Raw genomic sequence first — 25,365 nt, forward strand, 5'->3', positions numbered from 1 at the left:
GACTGAGTCATAATGTTATGACTGCAACATTTTGAGGATGTTTTAGGTGATGTTGAGACTTGACAAATTATACAATGTTCTTTTATAAAACATTCCCAAAAAGTTACATGAGAACAAAGGAAGAACATTTTCACAGCAACATTCAGAACATGTTATTGAGGACAAAGATTACAGAACTTTTTTACTTTGAAAATGTAATGTTTTTTGATATTTTTTGATATATCTATCTCTTCAAACAAATCATATTATATGTATTTGTACCCCTTATTAACAGCTCTTACCATAAAAATTACTTAGTTGTCTTTTTTATTTGCTTTGTCTTATGCTAACACACTAATGCAAACCTACTAATCAGAGCACTACAGTTCAGAAATCAGACCCAACCTCAGTCTTGTCTGTTGCCGATTATGAACGCCACTCGAAGAAATATTTTCTTACTTCCCTTTTCTGTAGAGGTTTGTGCAACGTAAGCCCTTCAATGTTATTTTCAGGACTTTCAGATGTAGAAGTAACAATTTACGAGGCGACCCTGAATGCGACAGCAGCGCGTTCACAGAGAGACAGTGAGAGGAAGAGGAGCAGCCGGGGTCTCGTAAGTAACAAATTATTGTTTACTACAAGTTTTCCCGAATATAAAATGCCTGTCACGCAATTTTAAAGATTTGGAAACAATTTGCCACAGAAACATAGGCTGCTTTATCCTTATTTGCATCGAGTAACGTTGCAATCTGTAAAGAAGCTCTAAAAAAGTTCATTTCCTCGTCTTCAACATTAACGTTATCACCGCGTTTGTGCTTTAATATGTCAAAACAACACACCGACAGGATGTGACCATGAAGTTAAAACTTACGTTTAATGAACCAAGTAACGTTAAGGTCCTTAATACACATCGTAGGTGTTCCCCTGGAAACGGAGCCGTAAATTAACGGTTCACATTCCTCCTGAAGTGCTTGTTACGCTGTTGACTGTCATTAGTAACGTTAACTTAGCTACCCAGCTAGCAGGGAACGTTCCCACAACACTGGCTAACGTTACCTATAAGTTACACCAATGTTTTAAAGCAAACATTTAAATCTCATGTTCAGAGAACGTTTTAGGGATGTTTATGCTTTCACATAATGTTCCTGTGAGATTAAATGCCGACTAAAACATAACGTTTTGGCTGCAACATTCTGAGGCTGTTTTGGGGATGTTGAGAGGTGACGGATCATAGAATGTTTTTTTTACAAACGTTTCCACAATGTTACATGAGATCAAAGGAAGAACGTTTTCAAAGCAAAGTTCAGAGAATGCTATTGAGGACTGAGATTACAGACCTTTCTGTAAGATAAAAGTGTAATTTAATGTGATATACTAATAAACAACGAAAATTAATCTTTTTTTTATGTTTAGAGAATGTTGCTCAAACTTTAGGAAGAACGTTCTGGGAACATAAAGAAAACTTGTACCGTTCGCTGAACGTTTCACCGGAACTTGCTTGCTGGAGAGATGCCTCGTGCAGATTTAACCAACGTAAGCAAGACAGATGCTTACGTATGTGTCTGAGTAATTCAGAGAGTTAAGTAAAAGTGACTGTCTTAATAAGGTTGTTTGAAATATTTAGAGTTAACTTAGGAGAAACTCTCTAATATCAGTCCTCATTTTGAATGCCGCTTTTAAAATGTTCTTCCTTTGTTCTCATGTAATGTTGTGAGAATGTTTTATGAAAAAAAAAGAACATTCTATGATCTGTCACCTCTCAACATCACCAAAACATCCTCAGAATGTTGCAGTTGTAACGTTATTAATCAGCATTTAACCTTATAGTAGCATTATTTGACATGATAAACATCTTTAAAGCGTTCACTGAAGATTAGATTCAAATGTTTTCTTTAAAACATTATTGCAACTTGTAGGTAACATTAGTCGATGTTGTGGGAATGTTGCCTGCTAGCTGTGTTTGTGTCTGTTAGGCTGAGCTGTAATGTAAAGTTAGTGAGAGGAAGCCTCCCCAGTTCTAAAGGGACACATTATTTGTTAAGTTGCTGTGATATCACAGCCAGCATGAAAATATGTTGGATATAAAAAACATAAAAGTAATTTGGAGCGAGTAGAGAATGCGCGTGTTTGTGTGCGGTGGGATTTCTTTGCTCTGGTGAGTTAAACCGGTACTGGAATCTTCATTCAGACTGTTGTTGCTGTAAGATGAGTTTACAGTGACTCACTGAAGTATTACCTCACACATGTGGCACATCCTGTTTCAATCACTGACACTTGTATTCACCAGGGTTCCCACAGATCCTTAAAAAGTCCTAAAAGGCATTCAATTTGTTTATCTAAAAATAAGGCTGGTTTTAAAATTTCTTAAAACAGTCTTTCCGATGTCTTAAAATACTAAGACATTGGGAGAAGGATTTTTTTTTTATTGTGGAAAAATCATGGGATTAGTAAAATCATGCATCTTTTAAAAGTCATGGAAAAGTTTGAAAATTGTGTTCTTTAAAATCGTGGGAACCCTGTGTAGATTGCAATGTTATAGCTAACTTAAAGTAGAAAGTCCAAACAAGGTAACATAGTATTCATGAAAAAAATTCTCGCCACTCTTTCCCCTACGACTCAAGTTAATGCGAGCAAGGTTTTTTTGGCGCAGCGCTGATATTTAAATGGGCCGACGTGCCTCGACATGTGTCAGCTTTTCAGTCCTGAGAAATTCCTTCATGGATAGAAGCTGAAAATACAAACTCATCCAAAGACATGGAATCTCCTCAGTGACGTGTCAGGGGAAAAAGAAAAGAAAAAAAGCTTTATTTTATGTAGCTGATGGAAAGGTTTCATAATGGAAACACAAGTAATTACTGAATTACAAATACACCTAATAGCCTGACAAATACACACACCCCACAGGTAAATACGTTAGTAATAATTAGCCTCAGACTTTAATAAATTGTTCAGTTTTTGTTGACACTCCTTTTATTGACAGATGGCTTAATACATTCCAAACAAATGACACAAACCACAGCCTCAGCAAATAACATTCATTAATCAGTATCACTCACTCCTTGTTGCAACAAAAGTTGTTGTTTTTTTTGTTTGTTTTGTTGTTTTTCCTGTGCAGGGTTATAAAGTAATACTGTTGCTGGTTTTCTTTCTTATATTTCTATAAATTAATTTGTAAAATTTTAAAATTCAACCATAATTCACCCAGATAAGAACTGAAGATAAGATATCAGACTAATTACGTGAATTTTATATGTAAGTATTTTAATGATAGACCTTGCTCTGTGACTGAGGTTAAGGTATATCTGATATTCTAGTAGTGTATTTTATCCCTTTTTATCGTACCGGTACATCATGGCAATATAAATAAGACATTTTATAGTATCGGATATGAAACTATACATCGTCTTCCTGATTTTAATGGTTGCATTCTAGTAAAGTGATGAACTCAACTGAACTTATTAGAAAGTTCTACCTGTTTTAATACTTGCCTTTACCAACTTTGTCATTATATCCACATTACTAATGATTTTTTTTTATCAAAAATCAATTGTGTTCATATTTTTAAGTACCAATCGACATCCCTACAATATCGTCACATCAAAGAGGGAATTTGTTTGGGCTTTTGTTGATTTTACTGACCACATTGCTCTTTATACAAGAAACTATCAGGTGTTTCAACAAAGCAGAGCAAGGTGTGAAAACAATGTCATGACCTCAGAGCTGTTTGCTCATGTGACGCTTTGATAAGATGTAGCAGAGAGCCGCGATGTTTGCAAGGTGAAGACAGAGGAGAGGTTTGCAGCAGCTTATGGCTCGTGAGTCACTGTGGAAAAGTTTACTGCGCCTCCTCGCTCATACATATTACAGTGTGGAAAATTACTGTTATTAACCAAACACAAAGAGCAACAATGTTAAACCTTGCTGTCATTTACTGTAGCTCCATGAATATTGTAAAAGGTTGTTAATGTGATTCATCTTTTTTTTTCATCGTTTCCTGTTATATTCTGACAACTAAGTCAGTCCTTGTAGCTGCCAATTAATTGAGATTTTATTAACTAGCAACTTTTTTGATAATCAATTAATCGTTTAAGTCAGCATTTGATGACAGCAACAGTATTTCTCACTATCCAGTTTAGCAGTCGTATTTTATAGATCAAAAAATACAATCTACGTTTTAGTTCGAGATGAAAATCAAAACTGAAAATGAAGTGTTTCCCTTCGTGGCATATCTTAATCTGCCCTGTCAGCGCTATGGATCAAAGAAGACACCCATAGTGCGTCACTTTTAGTGTTTTTCCAAAAAAATAACCTTATCTGTAAAAGGCTGAATTAAATTAAAGAAGTATTTCACTGCTGAAAAGATTTTTTTGTATATAAAACTTAAAACTTAAAACCAGAGAAAACAAAGAAAAAGGAGTGTGGCATTGGCTTTGACTGAAGAGGGAGAATGGTCATTGTAGTTTAGAAAAATGTCATTAGGCGGGCTTCTTTTAACCCACAAATTGCGCAAATTGAAATTGTGAATATAAACCCTGCCTATTGGAAACACATCAATAAAAAAAAAGCAAGATACTCATTTATCACAAAAAAGTTTTTCACTCGCATGAGATGGTATTTCAGGTGAATCCAAAAAGCCATATTTTGCATAGCTGCAATGGAAACACTTTTTGGGCCTTTCGCCTACGTAGCCTTAGATTGGAAATAATGACGACTTATGTGGTGGCTGCTATAGAAATAAAGCTGCTGATGTTTTGAACATCCATCACCATGCTTCTTGGAAATTTATCCTGGAAGGAAAAGTTCCAAAATATCACTCAGTGGAAACGCAGTCATCCCGCAATTGATTTTTAACGACATTTTGAAAATATTACTTAAGTTTTGCGCAAATCCTCACTGGAAAACCGCCTTGTGTTGATCTAAGTAAGTGCCAAAAACGTCAAAGTGACCAAATAAACCCTCCCAAAAGTAAAAAAATGAATCATGACTGTAGTTGGAGGGAACCGACCCCACGCTTAGCGAGTGGAGAGCCCGTCCCCAGAGCCGTGCTTCAGTGCTTCCCTCCTGACACCAGGGCCAACAGTTATAGCAGCAGTCAGGTGCTGTGTGATTCACAGTCCCAGCCAAACACCCAGAGGAGCAAAGCTCGCCTCAGCCATAACAACTAACACTATCCTGCTAACGCACAATGGCGCGTCACGCCATATGTTAGCCCCGCCGCTGTAGTTGGCTGCAGCATTCGCAGAGAGGATATCAGGTGTCAGCGGGTGAGGAGAGGAAACACAAGATCCATTTTCTTCCAGTATTCCTCTCTGAGCCGCAAGGTGCCTGATGGTCGGTTTCTTATCATGATCACAGTTTACAGAGTGCTGACGTAGGTGTTTCTACTGGTGTTTGGTACACGGTGGATTTCAGCCACAGGATGTTTTGGAGGGGCAGACAGAGGCAGAAGTTTGTGGGTCTGTGCTTCTGATTTTACTGACGTTAACATAGGGGCTGCTCAGCATCTAACTTTAACCAGATGCAGACCTTATTCAGTCCATTTCAGGTGGTCCAGGTGGTGATTATAAAACTTGTGATTTTTTCTGCTTATGTTGTTTGTTTGTCCCTCTGGAATATGACTGATAGAGCTGTATGTTGGTCAAGATTCAGGTCATGGTCAGTCTAACAGCTATATCATAGGAAACTGGATTGGTGTGAGTTTGTTGCAGATGTCTTGCCTCTCATGCGAGCAGCTTTCTCAGCTCTGCAGTTCTTCAGTTCTGTTGAAGCAGCCAAGTTAGATAGCAAGCAGTCTACTCACAGACAGATGACACATCTTAAAACATCAAACTTCTTTCATTTCTTATCCTTAACACAACTTTTTTTTTTATAGCATAATACCATCTCTTTTAATGTGATAAAGAAAAAAAAAGAAATAATCCATTTCTAGTGTATGTATTCATATTAATATGTTGTTTACCACAGCTGTAGGGTGCTGGAATAGGTTGAAAATGGATCTTGAAAAGTGCTTGAAATTGACCTTGGAAAAGGTGTATGAACCCTGACAGATGTGGATGTAAACTTAAAGTGCAACATGACTGGTGCACGGAGGCATACAACTGGATGGCAGGATTTGGAATGTGCAGTGTCTCCCATAGTGCAGTATGTAACGGGTGTAGTGAGGACCCAGATGCAGTACAACCGTAACCAGGATTAGTTGGTAATAACTTTTATTCAGACCAACACAATTCAGACACGAAGCAGGATGAGGTAATTCAGCATACAGTTCGTTCTTCGGGTCGGAACCCACGACACAGTCTCTGGAGGGAGATCGAAGCAACGAGCCGAAGCTGACGTCACTCGGCGTGGATGTGGAGGAAACCCCGTAGCCCAACAGCTCGACAGCACGTGTGGAGTTACCGTCGAGGAGAAGGCGGAAGCGTGGTCAGGGACAGGTGGAGGTTCCGAAGCCGAGTGAGCAGTCCGATGATGCAGCGGTACCGATGGGGATGGACCAGGAGGATCGTCGGGGCCAGGCGGAGATGTCTTTACCAGCGAAGCAGATCAGGGACGCCAAAACAGAGCTCGAGGTCGAGGACAGAAGGCAGGTAGGTTTACCGGGGATCAGGCGAAGAGAGCAGGTCGGGGACAGGCAGGGTCGGCTTTCGGAGATCTGGCAGGAGAATGCTGGAGAGTCTTGCATAGTGCGTAGAACAATCTGGCAATGAGAGTGTGTGTGTGGCAGGCTTATATACTGGGTTGATTACTGATGAGATGCAGCTGGAGGTGAGTAGAGCAGGCAGAGTGGGCGTGGCCAGCAGGTAGAGTGAGCAGAGGAAGAGTGAATGGAAAAGTACTGAGGAGGGGGAGAGGAGCAGGAATCGTGACAGAACCCCCCCCCCAAGGGACGGCCCACGACGTCCCACCACGAACCACCGAAGGCGGGCGGGCGGGGGCCCGGAGGAGGTCAGAACTCCTCCGAGACCCCAGACACACTCCTGGCCGACATCACCGGAGTCCGAGGCAGAACCCACGTCGTCATCCCCGGGCGGTGCGGACACAGGAGCAGGACGGGAAGCAGAACCGGGACCCCCACGTGCCGAGGCGGATCCGGAGGGCTGGTCGGGATGTTGCCGATGGAACTCCTCCACCAGGTTGTCATCCAGGATCTGGCGTGCCGGAACCCGCGATCGCTCCTCCGGACCGTACCCCTCCCAATCGACGAGGTACTGAAGGCCCCTACCACGACGGGCGAGAGCGCAGCAGGCGGCGTACCGGAGAGGCAGGGGTCCCATCTATGATGCGGGGAGGAGGAGGAGGTCGGGACGGAGGTTGCAGAGGGCTCTCCCGGAACGGCTTGATTCGGGAGACATGAAAGGTGGCATGGACCCTCATGGACCGGGGTAATCTCAATCGGACCGCCACTGGGTTGATCACCTTGTCGATGGGGAACGGACCGATGAACTTGGGAGCCAACTTCTTGGAATCCTCCTTCAAGGGGAGATCCCGTGTCGACAGCCAGACCTTCTGCCCCACTTGGTAGGCTGGAGCCCGGGAACGACGCCGATTAGCGGCCGTGGCGTAACGTTCTGCGGACCCCAGTAGAGCAGATCGGGCCCGGGTCCAACCCTGGTGGCAGCAACGGATGAAGGCCTCCACAGAAGGGAAGGCGGTCTCCCTCTCTTGGTCGGGAAACAAGGGAGGTTGGAACCCATACGCACATTGGAATGGGGACATGCCGGTTGCAGAGCTGGTGAGGGTGTTATGAGCGTATTCTACCCACATCAGATGCGAAGACCAGGAAGCGGGATGTCTGGATGCCATACAGCGGAGTGCTGTTTCCATCTGCTGATTCTTACGTTCAGTCTGGCCGTTAGACTGAGGGTGGTAACCGGAGGACAGGCTGACCGAGGCACCCAGGAGGCGGCAGAATTCTCTCCAGAATGAGGAGGTGAACTGGGGACCCCGGTCCGAAACCACATCAGTAGGGAGACCATGGAGACGAAACACGTGTTCCAGGAACAACTCAGCAGTCTCTTTAGCAGATGGAAGTTTAGGCAGAGGCACGAAGTGAGCCATCTTACTAAACCGGTCTACCACTGTCAGGATAGTGGTGTTGCCTCCCGACAGTGGCAGACCGGTTACAAAGTCCACGGAGATGTGGGACCAGGGACGATGAGGCACAGGCAGGGGCTGAAGGTGACCAGCAGGAGCCCTCCGGGGAGCCTTATTCTGGCTGCAGACTGGGCAGGCGTTGACGAAGCCCGAGATGTCCTCGTCCATGGTGGCCCACCAGAACCGTCGTTGCACCACCTCCTTGGTACGGGCAATGCCTGGGTGACAGGTGAGCCGGGAACTGTGTGCCCACTGCAGAACCTCGGACCTCAGGTCTTGTGGAACGAAGAGCCGACCTGGCGGACAGGAACTGGGCCCCGGCTGGTCCTCCACTGCCGCTTTGACCCGCTCCTCGATGGCCCAGGTGAGGGCGGCCAGGAGACAGGAAGCAGGAATAATACTGTCCGAGTTGGAGGAGTCCCCCTCTCCAACCAGAAACTGACGGGATAGGGCGTCAGGCTTGATGTTTCGGGAACCAGGTCGGTATGACAGGGTGAAGGTGAATCTGGCGAATAACAGAGCCCACCGGGCTTGACGGGAGTTCAGTCTTTTTGCAGAGCGGATGTACTCGAGGTTCTTGTGATCAGTCCAGACGAGGAAGGGGACTTTGGTTCCCTCCAGCCAGTGTCTCCACTCCTCTAAGGCCAACTTAACTGCCAGCAGCTCACGGTTACCAATATCGTAGTTCTTCTCAGCAGGGGACAAACGACGAGAGAAGAAAGCACAGGGATGGAGCTTCTGGTCCTTGGCAGAACGTTGAGAGAGAACGGCCCCCGCACCCACATCGGAAGCGTCCACCTCCACCACGAATTGACGGTCAGGGTCCGGGATCAGGAGGATGGGAGCCGAGCTGAAGCGTTCCTTGAGAGTACGGAACGCTCCCTCCGCGGCCGGAGACCAACGGAAGGGGATGTTGCAGGAGGTGAGGGCCGTGAGAGGAGCCGCCACAGCACTGTAGCCCCGGATGAACCGCCTGTAGAAGTTGGCGAAACCCAGGAAACGTTGAAGCTGCTTGCGGGAATCAGGAACAGGCCAAGAGGTGACTGCAGAGACCTTAGCCGGGTCCATCTCCATATGGTTATGGCTTATGATGTAGCCCAGGAAGGAAACTGACGTGGCGTGAAACTCACACTTCGGCCTTCACAAAGAGGGAGTTGCTCAGCAGGCGTTGCAGGACGGTCTGGACGTGGTGAACGTGCTCTTGCTTCGTGCGGGAGAAGATCAGGATGTCGTCCAAGTACACAAACACGAATTTGTTGAGCAGGTCTCTGAGCACGTCATTGATCAGAGCCTGGAAAACGGCCGGGGCATTGGTTAACCCAAACGGCATCACCAGGTATTCATAATGTCCTGTTGGTGTGTTGAAGGCCGTCTTCCACTCGTCCCCCTCACGGATCCGAACCAGGTGGTAGGCGTTTCGTAGATCCAACTTTGTGTAGATAGTGGACCCTTGTAGGAGCTCGAACGCCGAGGCGATGAGAGGGAGAGGGTAACGGTTCTTTACGGTGATGTCGTTGAGACCCCGGTAATCAATACAGGGTCGCAGGGAGCCATCTTTCTTGCCTACGAAGAAGAACCCTGCGCCAGCGGGAGAGGAGGAGGGACGGATGATGCCAGATGCCAAGGCCTCCTTAATGTAAGTGTCCATGGCCTCTCTTTCCGGTGCCGACAGGGAATACAGACGTCCCTTGGGGGGAACAGAACCAGGAAGGAGGTCAATGGCACAGTCGTAGGGACGATGTGGGGGCAGTGACGTGGCCCTCATCTTGCTGAAGACCTCTCGGAAGTCATGATACTCTGGGGGTACCATAGAGAGATCTGGCGAGGAGCAGGAACTGGAACAGGGAGCTGGCACTGGCCTGACCGTCTGTTGAAGGCAGACCTGATGGCACGAAGGACTCCACCCCAAAATGGGCCCCGTAGACCAGTCGATGTGGGGGTTATGCCGACACAGCCAGGGGTACCCAAGGATCAGGGGAAGATTAGGAGACCTCAGCACATGAAAACGGATGGTCTCCAGGTGTATGCCTAGCAGGAGCATGGAGATGGGCGTGGTCTGGTGGGTGACCCTTCCCAGGAGGTGGCCGTCTAGTGCGCTGGCCGGAACAGGACGGGCAGAGGGTCCAGCTCGATCTCCAGCTGCCGAGCGAGTTCCTCATCAATGAGGTTAACATCAGCTCCAGAGTCTATGAAGGAGGCGAGAGTGTGGGACCCCTCACCCAACAGAAGCTGGACATGGAACAGGGGCCGTTGATAGGGGGCAGAGTTCAATGATCGGCTCAGCAGGATGCCCCCATCTACCGCTGAGCCCTCCCTTTTACTGGACAACGTGAAACAAAATGGCCGGCCTGGCCACAGTAGAGGCAGAGGTTCCCACGACGTCGTCTCTCCCGTTCCTCTGGTGACAAACCGGTGCGGCCCACCTGCATGGGTTCGGCTCCTGAGGTGGGTTCAGAATGGAGACCGGGGTTAGCAGGTGGCCCATGCTGATGAACGGAGAAACGGTGTTCAGCCCCCTCCAAACGTTGCTCTCTCCTTCTGGCTTGAATCCGCCTGTCTAGCCTCGTGGTCAGTTCGATCAAGCCATCCAATGAGTTGGGGAGGTCGAACGAAACCAGCTCGTCCTTAATGTCTGAGCTAGCCCGTTGAGGAAGGCGTCGCATTGAGCCGCCATGTTCCACTCACTCAGTCGAGCCCGGGTTCTGAAGTCGATGGCGAAATCAGCGACCGTTCGGTTCCCCTGTCTCTGGCTCAGAAGACCCCCAGTGGCGTCAGGTCCTGCTGGTACTGGTCCGAAAACCTTTCGTAGTTCCTCCGCGAAGGACTGGACGGAGGAACAAGCTGGCGTGCCTCTCTCCCATTCCGCCGTTCCCCTGGCGAGCGCTGCCGGTGAGGTGGTTAATGGTGAAGGCGACTCTGGCTCCCTCCGTGGCGAAGGTGTGTGGCTGCAGGGCAAACAGGATCGAACAGTTCGTCAGGAACGGGTTACAACCCTCTGGATCCCCGGCGTATCGTTCAGGAGCCCCCACCCGAGGTTCTGATGCCGGGCTGAGTGTCTGTGGCAAAACAGGTGAAGCTGGGGCTGGTGTTGGCGGAGCGTGCTGAGTCAGCGAGGAAGCCATCTGCTGCACTTGGGTGGCTAACTGCGTTAGCGCACGCTCCAACGCCGAAGCCGATTGGCGAGCTTCGGTTGCGTTCGAGGTGAGCTGTGCTTCGTGCTGTTGCAGCATTCCCTCGACGCGGGCAAGACGGGACTGGAGAGCGGTGTTGTCTGCTGGGTCCATGTTTGGCCAGATTGTACTGTAACGGGTGTAGTGAGGACCCAGATGCAGTACAACCATAACCAGGATTAGTTGGTAATAACTTTTATTCAGACCAACACAATTCAGACACGAAGCAGGATGAGGTAATTCAGCATACAGTTCGTTCTTCGACGTGAAACAAAATGGCCGGCCTGGCCACAGTAGAGGCAGAGGTTCCCACGACGTCGTCTCTCCCGTTCCTCTGGTGACAAACCGGTGCGGCCCACCTGCATGGGTTCGGCTCCTGAGGTGGGTTCAGAATGGAGACCGGGGTTAGCAGGTGGCCCATGCTGATGAACGGAGAAACGGTGTTCAGCCCCCTCCAAACGTTGCTCTCTCCTTCTGGCTTGAATCCGCCTGTCTAGCCTCGTGGTCAGTTCGATCAAGCCATCCAATGAGTTGGGGAGGTCGAACGAAACCAGCTCGTCCTTAATGTACGGAGCTAGCCCGTTGAGGAAGGCGTCGCATTGAGCCGCCATGTTCCACTCACTCAGTCGAGCCCGGGTTCTGAAGTCGATGGTGAAATCAGCGACCGTTCGGTTCCCCTGTCTCTGGCTCAGAAGACCCCCAGTGGCGTCAGGTCCTGCTGGTACTGGTCCGAAAACCTTTCGTAGTTCCTCCGCGAAGGACTGGAAGGAGGAACAAGCTGGCGTGCCTCTCTCCCATTCCGCCGTTCCCCACAAGCGAGCTCTGCCGGTGAGGTGGTTAATGGTGAAGGCGACTCTGGCTCCCTCCGTGGCGAAGGTGTGTGGCTGCAGGGCAAACAGGATCGAACAGTTCGTCAGGAACGGGTTACAACCCTCTGGATCCCCGGCGTATCGTTCAGGAGCCCCCACCCGAGGTTCGGATGCCGGGCTGAGTGTCTGTGGCAAAACAGGTGAAGCTGGGGCTGGTGTTGGCGGAGCGTGCTGAGTCAGCGAGGAAGCCATCTGCTGCACTTGGGTGGCTAACTGCGTTAGCGCACGCTCCAACGCCGAAGCCGATTGGCGAGCTTCGGTTGCGTTCGAGGTGAGCTGTGCTTCGTGCTGTTGCAGCATTCCCTCGACGCGGGCAAGACGGGACTGGAGAGCGGTGTTGTCTGCTGGGTCCATGTTTGGCCAGATTGTACTGTAACGGGTGTAGTGAGGACCCAGATGCAGTACAACCGTAACCAGGATTAGTTGGTAATAACTTTTATTCAGACCAACACAATTCAGACACGAAGCAGGATGAGGTAATTCAGCATACAGTTCGTTCTTCAGGTCGGAACCCACGACACAGTCTCTGGAGGGAGATCGAAGCAACGAGCCGAAGCTGACGTCACTCGGCGTGGATGTGGAGGAAACCCCGTAGCCCAACAGCTCGACAGCACGTGTGGAGTTACCGTCGAGGAGAAGGCGGAAGCGTGGTCAGGGACAGGCGGAGGTTCCGAAGCCAAGCGAGCAGTCCGATGATGCAGCGGTACCGATGGGGATGGACCAGGAGGATCGTCGGGAAAAGTACTGAGGAGGGGGAGAGGAGCAGGAATCGTGACACAGTATTTGTTAGTGATTGTCTTGCCTTTCAGTGTAGTTTTTGTATTTTCCCATGTGGTTTAACTGCACTATGTTTCTGCACTGAGTCCTCAGATTGTTTTGAGGTTTGTAAGGCAGCTGCTTTTTAGCAAGTTGAAAAACATCATGTCGGCAGTTTTGCCATCAAGTACCTCCACACTCTGCCTCTCAGTGATTATCTGATCAGCACGGCTTTGCTTGCAAGCATCGTCCTCCATTTTTATCGATTATCTGAGTTTACTGATAAGTCAGGAAGGCAAGAAATAAGTCAAGCTGAGTGTGAGGAAAATGTTGGACCACCAGTATTTCATTTTCCCACTTTGCAAAAAAAAAAAAAAAAATGAACTTATAAAATATGACAGACTTAAAGCACAGTGCGAGTATTTCCCATAGTTCCATAAGACTTACACCTCTGCACGATAGCAATAAAATAAAATCTTGTTGTGAAAGAGCTCTGAATAAATATTGTGTGACATTTGATCTCAACAGTTAAATTTGTTGCTTCTCTTAGAAAATGGTCCGGTGATGCCACCATGAGTCAAAATAGTACCTGCCTGTGGACTTGGCTCCCTCAGAGCAGCCAGTCGCCATGTGACCGCTATAAGCACGCCTGCTGCAGCAACGGTGGAAGTGTCTACATCCTGGGAGGAAGAAAGAACAGCTGTCTGAGGGACTTCTGGATGTACAGTGTGGGTAAGGGCTATTGGTCCGTGTGCTGTCCTGTAAACTAGTCCTACGCTAGCACGATAGCATAGTGGAATTTCTAACTTTGATGCAGTACTTTAGCCCTTTAAATCCTGAATCATCATTGCATAAAATGTCAAGCAAATATAAAAAAATTAAAAAATAAAAATAAGAGTAAAAGCTGAAAAAAATTGACCTGAAAATGTGTTTAGAAAAAGAGCAAAAATACCAAGAAAACTGTAATAATAATTATTTTAATTATCAGAAATTATTATTATTATTATTATTATTATTATTGTTGTTGTTGTTATTGTTATTGTTATTATTATTATTATCTATTTCTTACTTTTATTTTTATTTAAGCACTTTTTTCAGGTAATGTCCTGTTTTTGTTATTTTACTGTTTATGTGGCAAATTTCAGGTAATTTTCTCATAAACTTTTTGGAATTTCTTGTTAATTTTTGGGTTATGCTTTTTCCTTTAGGTTGCACATTGCCTGCTTTCCATGCTTTTGAAAGAAATCAAGCCAATTTTTTCAGGTTTCAATGGGTTAATTATCAATTTTCAAAAAACATTTCTGATGCCGCTAGGAAAATTCACTTGTTTTTTTAATGAAAAGATACATATAGACAGTAGTAGTAGCAGAGAACAGCAGAATGACTGTCGTAAACATGAACAATGAAAAAGAGTGCACAAGTGCAGCTGACACCAGTGTGTCAATACTGCAGAAAATTAGTATTGAAAGTTTTTCAAATATTTGCAATCAATATGTATCAATAAATGTGTATTTCTCACAATGATAGTACCAATAAGTAGGATTTTTACAACTGCATGAGAAAAAATAAAAGATTTGATGAAATCAAAACCAATTTTAATGTCATATTTACTTTATTAATAGAGTATACGATATGACATACAGCAAAGCTGCCGCTCTGCATGTTCCTCTAAAAGCCAGAAAAGACAAGACATGAAAAGAAAGGTGCACTGTGTTTCCTGATCCTCAGCTAATCAAACATGTGCTATATTGTAGTTTGTAACGAGTGGACAGAGCTGAACTGTACGCTGTCATCTGACGCTGCACCAGAAGAACTAGAAGAACATACTATGGTGGTTCATGAGGTACAAAGTAATTCAGATCAGTTGATGTCACTTCTAACTTTAAATGGCACAAAAAAGCATGAATTGTCAAATGTTGCTTCTGTCTGCTGAGTGTTCCATTGTGTCAAGAATATGTTTAACAGCTCTGCTGTTTTTTAGGGCTTCCTGTACGTGTTTGGAGGCATGCTGGATTCTGCATACACAAAGTGGAGATTTCCCCTCTGGGTGTTTGACATTGGTGAGTTTCACTGTGTAGCTGCACGCAGCATACAACCTACATTCACTATTTTCTGCAATGTTCATGCTTGACAGACAGACATGTTATTGCATGTCGATTGCAGCTCTACGTCTCCAAGACCTTGTGAAAATATTCAGTACTGTATTTCATAATCCAGTGTTTCCCTTATGTGCAACTGAATGATTAATGCAGCTGCTACATAAAAATCTCCCCATGTAGATCACTCACTATCTCTCCTCCAAGCAGCCAGAGTCGGGGACCAGCGAAGATTTTTAATAGAACGCCGCTGATCAGCCACTGACTCTTAATGGCAGATGTTTGTTGGTGATAGTTTTAGGGATGATCTGATGACGGTAAACATGCAAGATAATACATGGTGCTAACAGAGTTTCATTGGTCGGGCGGTTCTTACAAACTGAAGCTCACATTCACTGTAACATTCATGGTTTACTGCGAACCTGAAGTCCAGCTCACCTGCCTCTCCCGAGAGCAGACACACTATCTCTCTCTCCTCCTTTCATCTGTGTCCCCTAAACATCATTCTGTGACCCCTCTCTAATTTGGGACATTTTTGCGAGTCTGTGAACACAGCACAGGTTTTCTTTTTTTTTCATTTTTTTTAGCAGCAGTTTGAGGAGTTAAGTCACAAGGTCTAGAATTGATCTGTCAGTTCGGTCATAGCGGGTCACATGAAGACAAGCCTTGGATGGATCAAACTTTTAGACCAAGCACAATAAAGGGCTAAGTTTCACTTTCATTACTGCTCCGTAATGCCCAGAGTATGCTCCGTGCTCCAAGAGTGTGGTGCAGTGATTAATCATCTGTTATATACAGTATATATTCTTATAGAGATCCCAATGATCGCTCCAGCTCCAAAAAAAAAATCCATTTGTGGTGGCAGATGTTTTAACCCTTTGAGAACTGGATTGATATCAGTTTTTGTGCTGCGTTAAGATAGCCTTTGACAAGCATTTGGACCTTTAAAATATGAGAAAATTGGTTTAGTAAGTAAAGTAGTAAAAGGTGACAAGAGAATGACCTGAAATTTAGCTTTAAAAAAAGAGTTAATCACCAGAAAATCATTAATGAACAAGAGAAAAACATCAAGAAAACTGTTTTTTAATTATTATGATCACATAAAAATTAGGGTACAGAAAAAATAAATAATTAATTTCAGATTATTTTCTTATAACTTTTTTACTAATCTATTGGAAATGTTTTTTCCAGTGTATTTAAAGAAATCAAGCCAGTTTATTCAGATTTTAAAGGGTTAATCATGGCAGGCTGCCACACACAAATGAATGCGTAGGAAAACTCCTGGTAATGATTCAATGTCATTGTTCCAAAACCTGCACACAGGAGACTGTTGAAGACCTTGTATGTGTAGTGTTTGTGTGCAGCAGTGAATGCTTGGAGTCTATAGTTGATTCATATATTGCAGGGGCAGGCTTATGTTCATATTTTTTCTGGATATTTTACAGCCTTTCCAGCACACCTTCACTCTTCTCTGTTGTTTTCTTTTCTTCTTTTCATCTTCTTCTTCTTTTTTGCACACCAGTTATGATTTTAGATAAAATGAATGCAAAACATGTCTTTCTTTTGCAACTTACGACATTCCTACTTCAGTTTAAGTTTTTTTTCCCCCTGTTGCTTCTTTTTTTGACTTTGCTTTACTGAATTCTGATTTTCCTTTGTTGTGTGTTTCAGCAAAGCAGAAATGGGTTCACTGCCAGGGAAAGACGAGCTCCCCTCAGGTACAGAGCGCCTCTCATGCAATGAGGATTTAAAATGGTAACAGATCATATGGAACCACGGTGGTTTGCTCTTGCTATTGCCAAGCTTCTCTCTCAGTGTTCTTACTGACAACACTTGTGGAGGATTAGACTCTGTCTTTAACTGATAATGCATGACATTTGGTGATTGAAAATAATAATAACAACATGTTTTGCACTGGTAGTTAGTGAATACACTGTATTTAAGTTAGCTGGTTAAAGAAAGAAATCCCCCTGCTATCAGATACAGGAGGTCTTTATTTGGCATTAGCCTGTTTTGCGTTTCAGCAGCACCTTTTTCAATCAGTAGCAGAGCAACTGCCTTATTAACAAGGCTAAAACTCAAACATCAGAAACAAAGGCATCACAGTATTTAACATAAATCAGGAAACACTCTTCATGAATTAGTGCTTTCAGGTTTGTCTTCAAAAACATCCCGGGTGTATATGAATGATAACAACTTAAAATGATCCATGAATGACTTTAAAATATCACTAACATACCGTTATAATGTCTTATGTTAACCCTTTGAAACCTGAACCGATAGGCCTGATTTTTTCGAAAATGGAAAGAAGGCAATTAGCAACTTAATAGGAAATTACCCCAAATTAGCAAGAAATTTTTAAAAAGACCAAAAAAAGACTTGAAAAAAAGACAAATTAACTAATAAGATAAATGATAATAGTTTTTTTTGTTTTTTTAATCCATCATTTTAAGTATATAAACATAATAATTTTAGACAGATTTTCCTGAAGATTTTTCCTTTTTTTATATATATTATTTTCTAATAATTGTCTCTCTATTTCTGTCTCTAATTTCAAACCAGTTTTTCATTTCATTTTCTTTTCACCTTTTTATAGTTTCTTGTAGTTTCCTGGCATCTCTTGCCAAGTTGATAATAGCCTTTTTTCTTCAAATATGGCACAAACGACCACTTGGGCTCAAGAATGAACTGATGAACCTCAAAAATTCACATGCTAATTATGACAAAATTCCACACATATGTCTAATAGAATAAAACAGCGAAGTGAGGACATTTTATATCCAAAAAAATCACAAATCAGCTTCACTGTGACGTCATAATCTTCTGTAAAAACACTCATCTGGCCATTATTTAACGTCATATTTCAGAAACGCTAGGGGCATTTGGTCAGATACTGAATTTGTGACAATAATCTTGAAACTGTGCTGATTGTAGAGATTTTCTGAACTGCTGATGGGGAAGATGTGTGTGAAGCATCCATGTTTTCAGGCCTTGCTGTCTGTGTTTCTGTGTGTAGACTCAAATGCCAACCAACAGAAAAGGACACAGTGCTGTGGTGGTTGGCTCTGCCATGCTGGTGTACGGAGGTCTCATTGACATGAAAGGATCCTCGCAGGACTTCTGGAGTTTGGATTTTGGTAGATAAAGTTGCTTTTACTCCCATTTTTTAAAAAATGCAGATTTTTCTTAGAAACGTATCGATTTTATTTCTCCGCACAAGCACTAGCTGAGGCCAGAGGCATTCTGTTTTCCTGTGTTCCTTCTGTTTGGCCGGCCCAGTCTTGTGAATGCATTATCTCAAGAACGCCTTAAGGGAATTCCCTCAAATTTAACACAAACATCCACTTGCACTGTCAGTTTCATTCTTGTGAATGTGATTTCTCCAGAACATCTTGAGGGAATTTTTAAAATTTGACACAAACATTCACTTGTACTCAACAATGAGCTGATTCAAATTTGGTGTTTAAAGGTGCACAGAGGCTTACAACTGCATGGTGGTATTTCTAGTTTGATTTGGCTTTGGGGAGGGACATTCAACTCTGAATGGTTGTATTTTTTTGCATTTATTTTAGATATTTTTAGAACCCAAAAACCTGCAAGTGTGTTTTTAAAGGTATGTTTTCTTTTAAATTCTTCAAAATCATACCATTTATCATAGTCTGAAAATGCAAAATATGGTTGTTTATAGAGTTAGAAGTCATGCATTTAGTTACTCAGGGAGGCTCAATGAGAAATATTCGTAGCTCCTGGTAGGGTCATGATAAAGAAACAAAACAACCCAAAAAAAAACAGACAAAAAAGAAGTCACACCCCAGTCCAATGCCTACTCTCATAAATAAAGAACAGTTCCTCTTTTTAATTTATTGCATTATTCATGCTGGCATCCATTTGAGCAGTGTAAAGTTAACTTGCCAATAAGATTTGCCTTTGACACACAGCTGGATTATCATGATGGAAACGTGTTGTGATTAACCATTTTACTGCCTGTGAACTCTGGCCTTAACAACACACACTGTAAGCTTCAGTGTGTGTTTATTGTAAGTACTTGTGTGTGTTTATGTGCCTGACAGATACTATGGCTTGGTCCCTCCTGAGCGGTTCTCAGCAGGGCTCATCGGGCCCCGGCCCCAGACACAGTCACTCAGCCATGGCCAATCACAGCTGCATGTACCTGTTTGGGGGCCTGAAAGGTTTGCGGGAGCAGAGAGACTTCTGGAAGTGGAATTCCATCAACCACACATGGAGCTCCCTCAGAAACAAGTGAGAAGTGTCAGTTTATCCTTTGGGTGTTGCCTTGCGTCCACAGCTGAATTCAGTACTGATACTGCACAAAAGATCCATAAAATTCTGTCTCTCCAAAGCCTCATTCCCACTGCACTAAAACCCGCTAACATCTGGCTTTTTAATGCAATGGAAATGCATATGATTGGTATTTACACCAGGGTTAAATGACTGCAGGAGACACAGGTTTTTATTGCCTCCGGCTCTGATTGGCATTAATGAGACCACAACACTTGGATGAACGCACTAATTTCAGCTCCTTAACCGTGGAGAGGCAATGACGTGCAGTCAGTAATTACTCTCTTTCTCCTCCTAAGCAACACTAAAACACAGTCTACACTGAGTTTGAAATAGAGACTGAATAAGCAAGGGATATGTAAAGGGAAGAAACCACTGAAACATTTTCAAAGATTCAAGATTCAAGAAGTTTATTCGCTATTTGTACATGCACAGACAGAAAGTACAGGTACAAAGGATTTTTTTGTGCAAGCTCAGAGTCATTGTGATAAGACAACAGAGATAAAAAAAAGAACCAAAAATGATACTAATAACTAAAAGAAAGCTTTAAGCTGTACACACAATAAACACTGTAAAGTAAAATTAAACACACATTATAAAATACAATAAGTTAAAATAAGTTACAAATTATAAAATGCTATTACTTACATCCCAAAGTATTGCAGATCTGTTCCTGCTGCTGTCTCCCGTTTACCCGTTGTCCTGCCTGTCTGTGACCAACAAAACAACACACACACACACGCACGCCAGCTGACAGAAAGGCAGACTACTATGCTGGAGCGGTGTGTTCACTGGCAGTGGGAATGCAGCCGATCGGCTACATTTTAGCAGGTTTACCCGTGTTAGAAAAACCTGCGTGCACGGCTGATTTTGGTGGGAAAGGTCTATAATGCTGGCTATATGACAGTTTATGATGGTTCTTTGACCTCTACTGTGTGAGATATTATAAGAAAGCCTCACCCTCCTTTGTCACAAGACAAAGTCAAAGTCCTTTGTTCACAGGAAGTTAGGAACTACAGCATTACTCATTGCAGCTGCTCTCACCACTGTACATTGAACTTTAACATAATAGGCTGTAACGCTTTCCTGCAGCTACTGGGCAGGGCGGTATGTAATATTTCATGCCTTCCTGAAATTTCACCTCTGTATATGCTTCATGATGGTATAATAATATTCTCACACCCATTTTCCTTCTTAAACAGAGAAGTATAACTGTACACCTTTTGGGTTGAACTTTTTCTCAATCACAGAAGACCGATGAGGCTTGATTGCTTCGTTAAGTTATTATAAAACAAACTTCATTTAAACTCAACTGAAAAGACTCCTGCTAGTAATCTAGTCAGTAAGTCCACTATTCCAACAATCTCAAACTATGGTTTTGTCAAAATAAATCCTTAATTTATCAAGTTAGATGTATAAAACATGCCATTATTTCCCACAACCTCTTTTTCCCGTTGCTGGCCACCAGCTGTTTACAGACCTGTAACTTCTTCCTCCACCACTAGGTGTTGCTGTGTCTTTCCAGTAGAGACCAGAGACTGCTTTCTAGTGGTAAATTCTATGCACTACATACGATGAGTTTAATAGAAAGAGGAGCACATGTATTTATGACGTTGTTGAAAAACATACCTTAAAGATTTCTGAATACCCTGGTATATCGTATTACCGTGATACTGCCCAAGCAAGCATTAATTTTTTTGCCTTTTAAATTAAGAAAGAATATTGGTAACACTTGATAATAAGGATATGAGTCATATAGTTAACTAATGCATCACTAATGGATGTATTATGAGTCACTATTGTTCCCCAGTCACCAATAATCAAGTTGCGTTAATTAAGGGATGTTTAATGGATTCCAGTGACATTAAAGTTAATTTCTCTATTTGCTCAGCCTCCATACAATAGATGTGTGGAAGTAAAACTGATCCATCTGATTTTAAAATTTAACAGAATTTCTAGCACGGAATATTTATGCGTTAAAATTATGTATCTGATTGTTTTTTCTCTCAGTTAAATTCTAATAACATTTTCACCTTAAGTTTTCATTGTTTACAAATTCAGAATCAAAAGTTCAGGTTTACAAAAAAAAATCAAATAATATACATTCAAATTTGTTCACATTCCAAAATACCAGGTATAAAATCCAACTATTTTCAAGTTGCTGTAATGTTTTCAGTGGCTTTTTAAATTGGATGGAACAGATGTACTTCCATATACATTAGATGTTCTGATAGAGATGCGAAGCTATTCTTCCACAGAGTTTATTTGTATGTTTCTGAGTATAATTTGAGGATTTCCAGCCCTCCACTCTCCCAGCTGGAGGTTTCATAAATACAAAGACCAATGCACACAATAGACATTGTTTAGTCTGTTCATTCTGGCTAACACCCCCCTGTGCTTGTTTCCCTCAGGTCGGGCCCCTCCAGACTGATGGGCCACTCAGCCGTGGCCTACAGGGACTGTATGCTTCTTTTTGGGGGCGGTGAGAGCCAGAACTCGCCAAAGAACTGCCTGTGGAAGTACAGCTTCACCTCTCAGACATGGGCGCAGCTGTCCACGCTCCCAGGCTCCACCCCCCCAGACAAGATCCACCACTGCTGTGCTGGGCTGGGCCCCAGCTATAGGTCCACCGGCAGCAGCCCCAGCTCCAGCTCAGGACTCCAACCCGGACTGCTGGACGGGAAACTACGACCCTTCAAGAACAAGTGCTTCCCCGCCCCGCTCACCTTTCTCGGCTCAGAGGAAGCGTTCGAGCTGGAGACGTTCAAAACGATCAAACAGCCGTCAGACCTGGAAGACACCACAGAGGGCCTGATGGGAAAAGACGCACAGCGGATCGGGAACTGTCTGACCTTTGAAAACAAGGCATTCAGGAAGCAGTGGAGCTGCACTGAGGAGGACCTGCTGGACCAGGAGGATGAGGATGTAGCTCTGCATCTGCCTGACCTGCTGCTGGTACTGGGGGGGAGACCCTGCTCCTCACACAGTCCCATCTCCGTGTGGCAGATGACTCTGACTGACACCTAACAGCCTGTGAACAAAGGTTTTATTCTGTATGAGAAATGTGAAAAAAAAACAGTGTTATATTATCACTTTACCTTTGTTCAATCTTATATGTTTAAAGAGTTTTACTGACATTCTGTGAATAAGAAACTAACTACTAAATATTTTTATCATATTGTTACTTTTATTATAAATTTTAACGTGAATTTCTGCATTTATATTTTTTCCTTTTTGCAGTACTGAAAAATATTCTTGGAAAATGACTTTAAGACATGCTCTCTAATAATTTCAGTCATGAACAAATATAACACTGTCACTGTGAACATTGTAGGGTACAGTGTGCAAGACATGTTGCACAATCGCTTTAATTTATTCCACACAGCCAACAGAGCTGATAATCCTGCCTGTCATACCACCTAAATAACACATGATGGCGCCAGAGATCGACATTGTCGCTGTGTCTCACCTCTAACTGAAGTACCAAATGCTCAGTTGTTGGTGAGGGACATGTGAGGCTCAGTGGCACATGAACTTGTGAAAAGACAAGTGAGAAGCCCACCGCAAGCATCAAGTCAACTTTTAGATTTGAGATGTGCTTCTTCGTCTCCTTTCAACCTGAGCAAACTAGCTTAATTTCTTTCAAAAACACAGAAAGAAGGCAATAAGCAACACAAAAAGAAATGACCCAAAAATGAATGAGAAATGTGTTGTTTTTGTTTAAGTTACATGTACAATTACGTGTTATTTAGCAATAAAAGTGAAAGAACAAAAACAGGAAATGACCTGAAAAAGTGCTAAAATAAGGTAATTGATATAATTAATAGTAATAAATCTATTTTTCTGTAACATAATTTTAAATATGAAACATAATAATAATATGTTGTTAGAATGTGTATTTCCCCTTGTTTTCTTGATAATTTTCAAATGATTTTCTCTTTTTTTAATTTTCTTTTTATCTTTACTTCTCTCTTTTTTTTCTTTCTTAATTTGCGGAACATTTCATGCCAAGTTGCTGATTGACTTTTTCTGTGTTTTTTAAAGAAATCACACCAATTTGGTTATGTTTGAACGGTTCAAATAGATGTGAAGGTGTCTGATCACAGCACAAAAAATCTGATGTTGATGCAGGTTTCAAAGGGTTAAAGATTGTCAGGACAAATGCTTGTGATATAATCTCAAGCTCTCATTTTTTTTAATGAAAACTGTAAATTCATATTTTTAGTAAGTCAACTCAAGTTCCTCAATATACATTTTATTTCTCCTCATATAAAGAGTAAGCCTGGTAGATTCACACTCTGCTGCTGCCAGAAATACTAAAGCACCAAATATGTATTCATCAACAGCTGAAGATGCACTTTTTCCTGCTGAATGTTACTCCACCTCTCCTTTACACACACCACTCACACCTGCATATTCATAACATTTTGTTATTGTTGGTTTAAATATCTCCTTATTTCCAGGTAATTTTCTTGTAAGTTTTAACTAACTTCTTGCTAATTTTTGGACAATTTCTTGTTAAGTTGCCCATTGCCCTCTTCCCATTTTTTGAAAGAAATTAAGCTAATTTGTTTTAGTTTCAAAAGGTTAAATGTGAAAAAAAAATTACCTGAAGACAAGCAAAAATAAATAAATAATATCATAATAAAAAGAAAGAAAGACAAGAAAAGTGAAAAAATGTACCCAACAAAAAGTGCTGAATATTGAAAATAATATATGTATACATTTTTCTTCTGTAACATTATTTTAAATATTTAATTAGAATAATTACAGATATAGTATTCTGGGCATTTTCCCCTAGTTTTTTTCTATTTTTTTATTTATCCCCTCCACTATATTGAAAAAAATATTTTAAGGTCATTTTCTTGTTACCATTTACTAATTTCTTGTAATTCTCGGGACATTTCATGCCAAAATGTTAATTGCCTTTTGTTACATGCTATTGTGTTTTGCATTGCTGTTTTCCCGGACATGCTTCACCTGTGTGTGTGTGTGTGTGTGTGTGTGTGTGTGTGTGTGTGTGTGTGTGTGTGTGTGTGTGTGTGTGTGTGTGTGTGTGTGTGTGTGTGTGGCCACGGCCGTGGCCACCTGCTGAGCGGAGCAGTCTAGCCACTCATGTTCCACTCCACCAGACTCACATCAATAATATTGGCTGAACTTTCTGCTTGCCTAACTGCACCTCATAAAAATGTTAGCTATAAATGTGTGTATTTGTGACATTTTTACAAGACACACAGAAGTATTTTATTTCTCCATTCTTCTTCTTGGACAGAGCACATTCCTCAGCCTCAAACTTAAGCCAAACTCACTGTATACCTACTTTATTTCTTCTCTCCTGGTGATTATATTTAATTGACCTAAAGTAGTTTTTCCTCTGTAAATAAATGCATGTCTGCTTCAATACATGTTTAATGGTGATTGTTATCATTAATATTGTATGAATAATTTTCTCCTTACTTGTATTCTCAAGTAAGTGAGTAAGTGTGTGTGTGTGTGTGTGTGTGTGCGCGCGCGCGTGCGTGTGTGTGCGTGTGCCTCTCTTTGTCCCACAGTGCAGCTCTCTAGTGAGCAGTGCCTGATCACTCTGATTGAGAGCAGCTGTGGGCAGAGTCTATATTAGTGGCTGCATGCCCTGCTCAGAGCTCTCTGACTCCCTGCAACCAAGACACCTTTTCATTGTGTTGAGTATCATTTTTGTAAATAAATGTTTTCTTTTTGCAACCATCCTGGTGTGTGTGTGTCCTTGTGTGTTGTGGCATTTGAGCCAGTTGTAACATAATGGAGGCTTGTCTGAACCTTTGTTGCTGTGGTGAGTGTGAGTGAGTGGTGGGCTGTGTGTTCACGCTGGTGTCGCAACATGAGGTTGGTCCTTTTTTTGGGGCTCACCTGGTTTGAATGAGCCTGTGGGTTTTTTGTTTTTGCGCGGTGAACCCTGGGGTGCCCCCTAGCGTGCCCGGCGGAGCCGACGAAGACTAGGTGAGGGTTACTTAGATAGCCCTGTAGTTTTAGGTAGGGAGGGTACCGGGTGAGTTCTAGATTAGGTTAGTTAGACCTGTCATTGTTTAGCATGTGGTGGCACTAGCTGACCTGTCTTCACGCACC

General features: G+C 43.1%; 1 protein-coding gene across 1 annotated transcript; it reads left to right on the forward strand.

Moving 5' to 3' along the window:
- The first annotated feature begins 386 nt into the window (after positions 1 to 386).
- Positions 387 to 24,987, forward strand: klhdc3l (kelch domain containing 3-like). The gene is made up of 8 exons (XM_042494500.2): positions 387 to 592; positions 13,419 to 13,600; positions 14,623 to 14,711; positions 14,850 to 14,928; positions 16,636 to 16,682; positions 17,981 to 18,101; positions 19,035 to 19,224; positions 21,675 to 24,987. The coding sequence occupies exons 1-8, from the start codon at positions 534 to 536 to the stop codon at positions 22,288 to 22,290; spliced, it is 1,383 nt and encodes a 460-aa protein (XP_042350434.2). The 5' UTR covers positions 387 to 533; the 3' UTR covers positions 22,291 to 24,987.
- Positions 24,988 to 25,365: the final 378 nt, after the last annotated feature.

This window comes from Plectropomus leopardus, chromosome 10, assembly GCF_026936395.1.
Source record: "Plectropomus leopardus strain MGB_pleo_1.0 chromosome 10, ASM2693639v1, whole genome shotgun sequence".
NCBI classification, from domain to species: Eukaryota; Metazoa; Chordata; class Actinopteri; order Perciformes; family Serranidae; genus Plectropomus; species Plectropomus leopardus.

Bases quoted from the DNA above. Each gene is read 5' to 3' on its own strand.
- klhdc3l (XM_042494500.2), top strand. From the start codon at position 534: ATGCGACAGCAGCGCGTTCACAGAGAGACAGTGAGAGGAAGAGGAGCA. The intron at 14,929-16,635 runs GTGAGTTTCACT...TGTGTGTTTCAG, and splicing joins CCTCTGGGTGTTTGACATTG to CAAAGCAGAAATGGGTTCAC. The intron at 16,683-17,980 runs GTACAGAGCGCC...TTCTGTGTGTAG, and splicing joins GAAAGACGAGCTCCCCTCAG to ACTCAAATGCCAACCAACAG.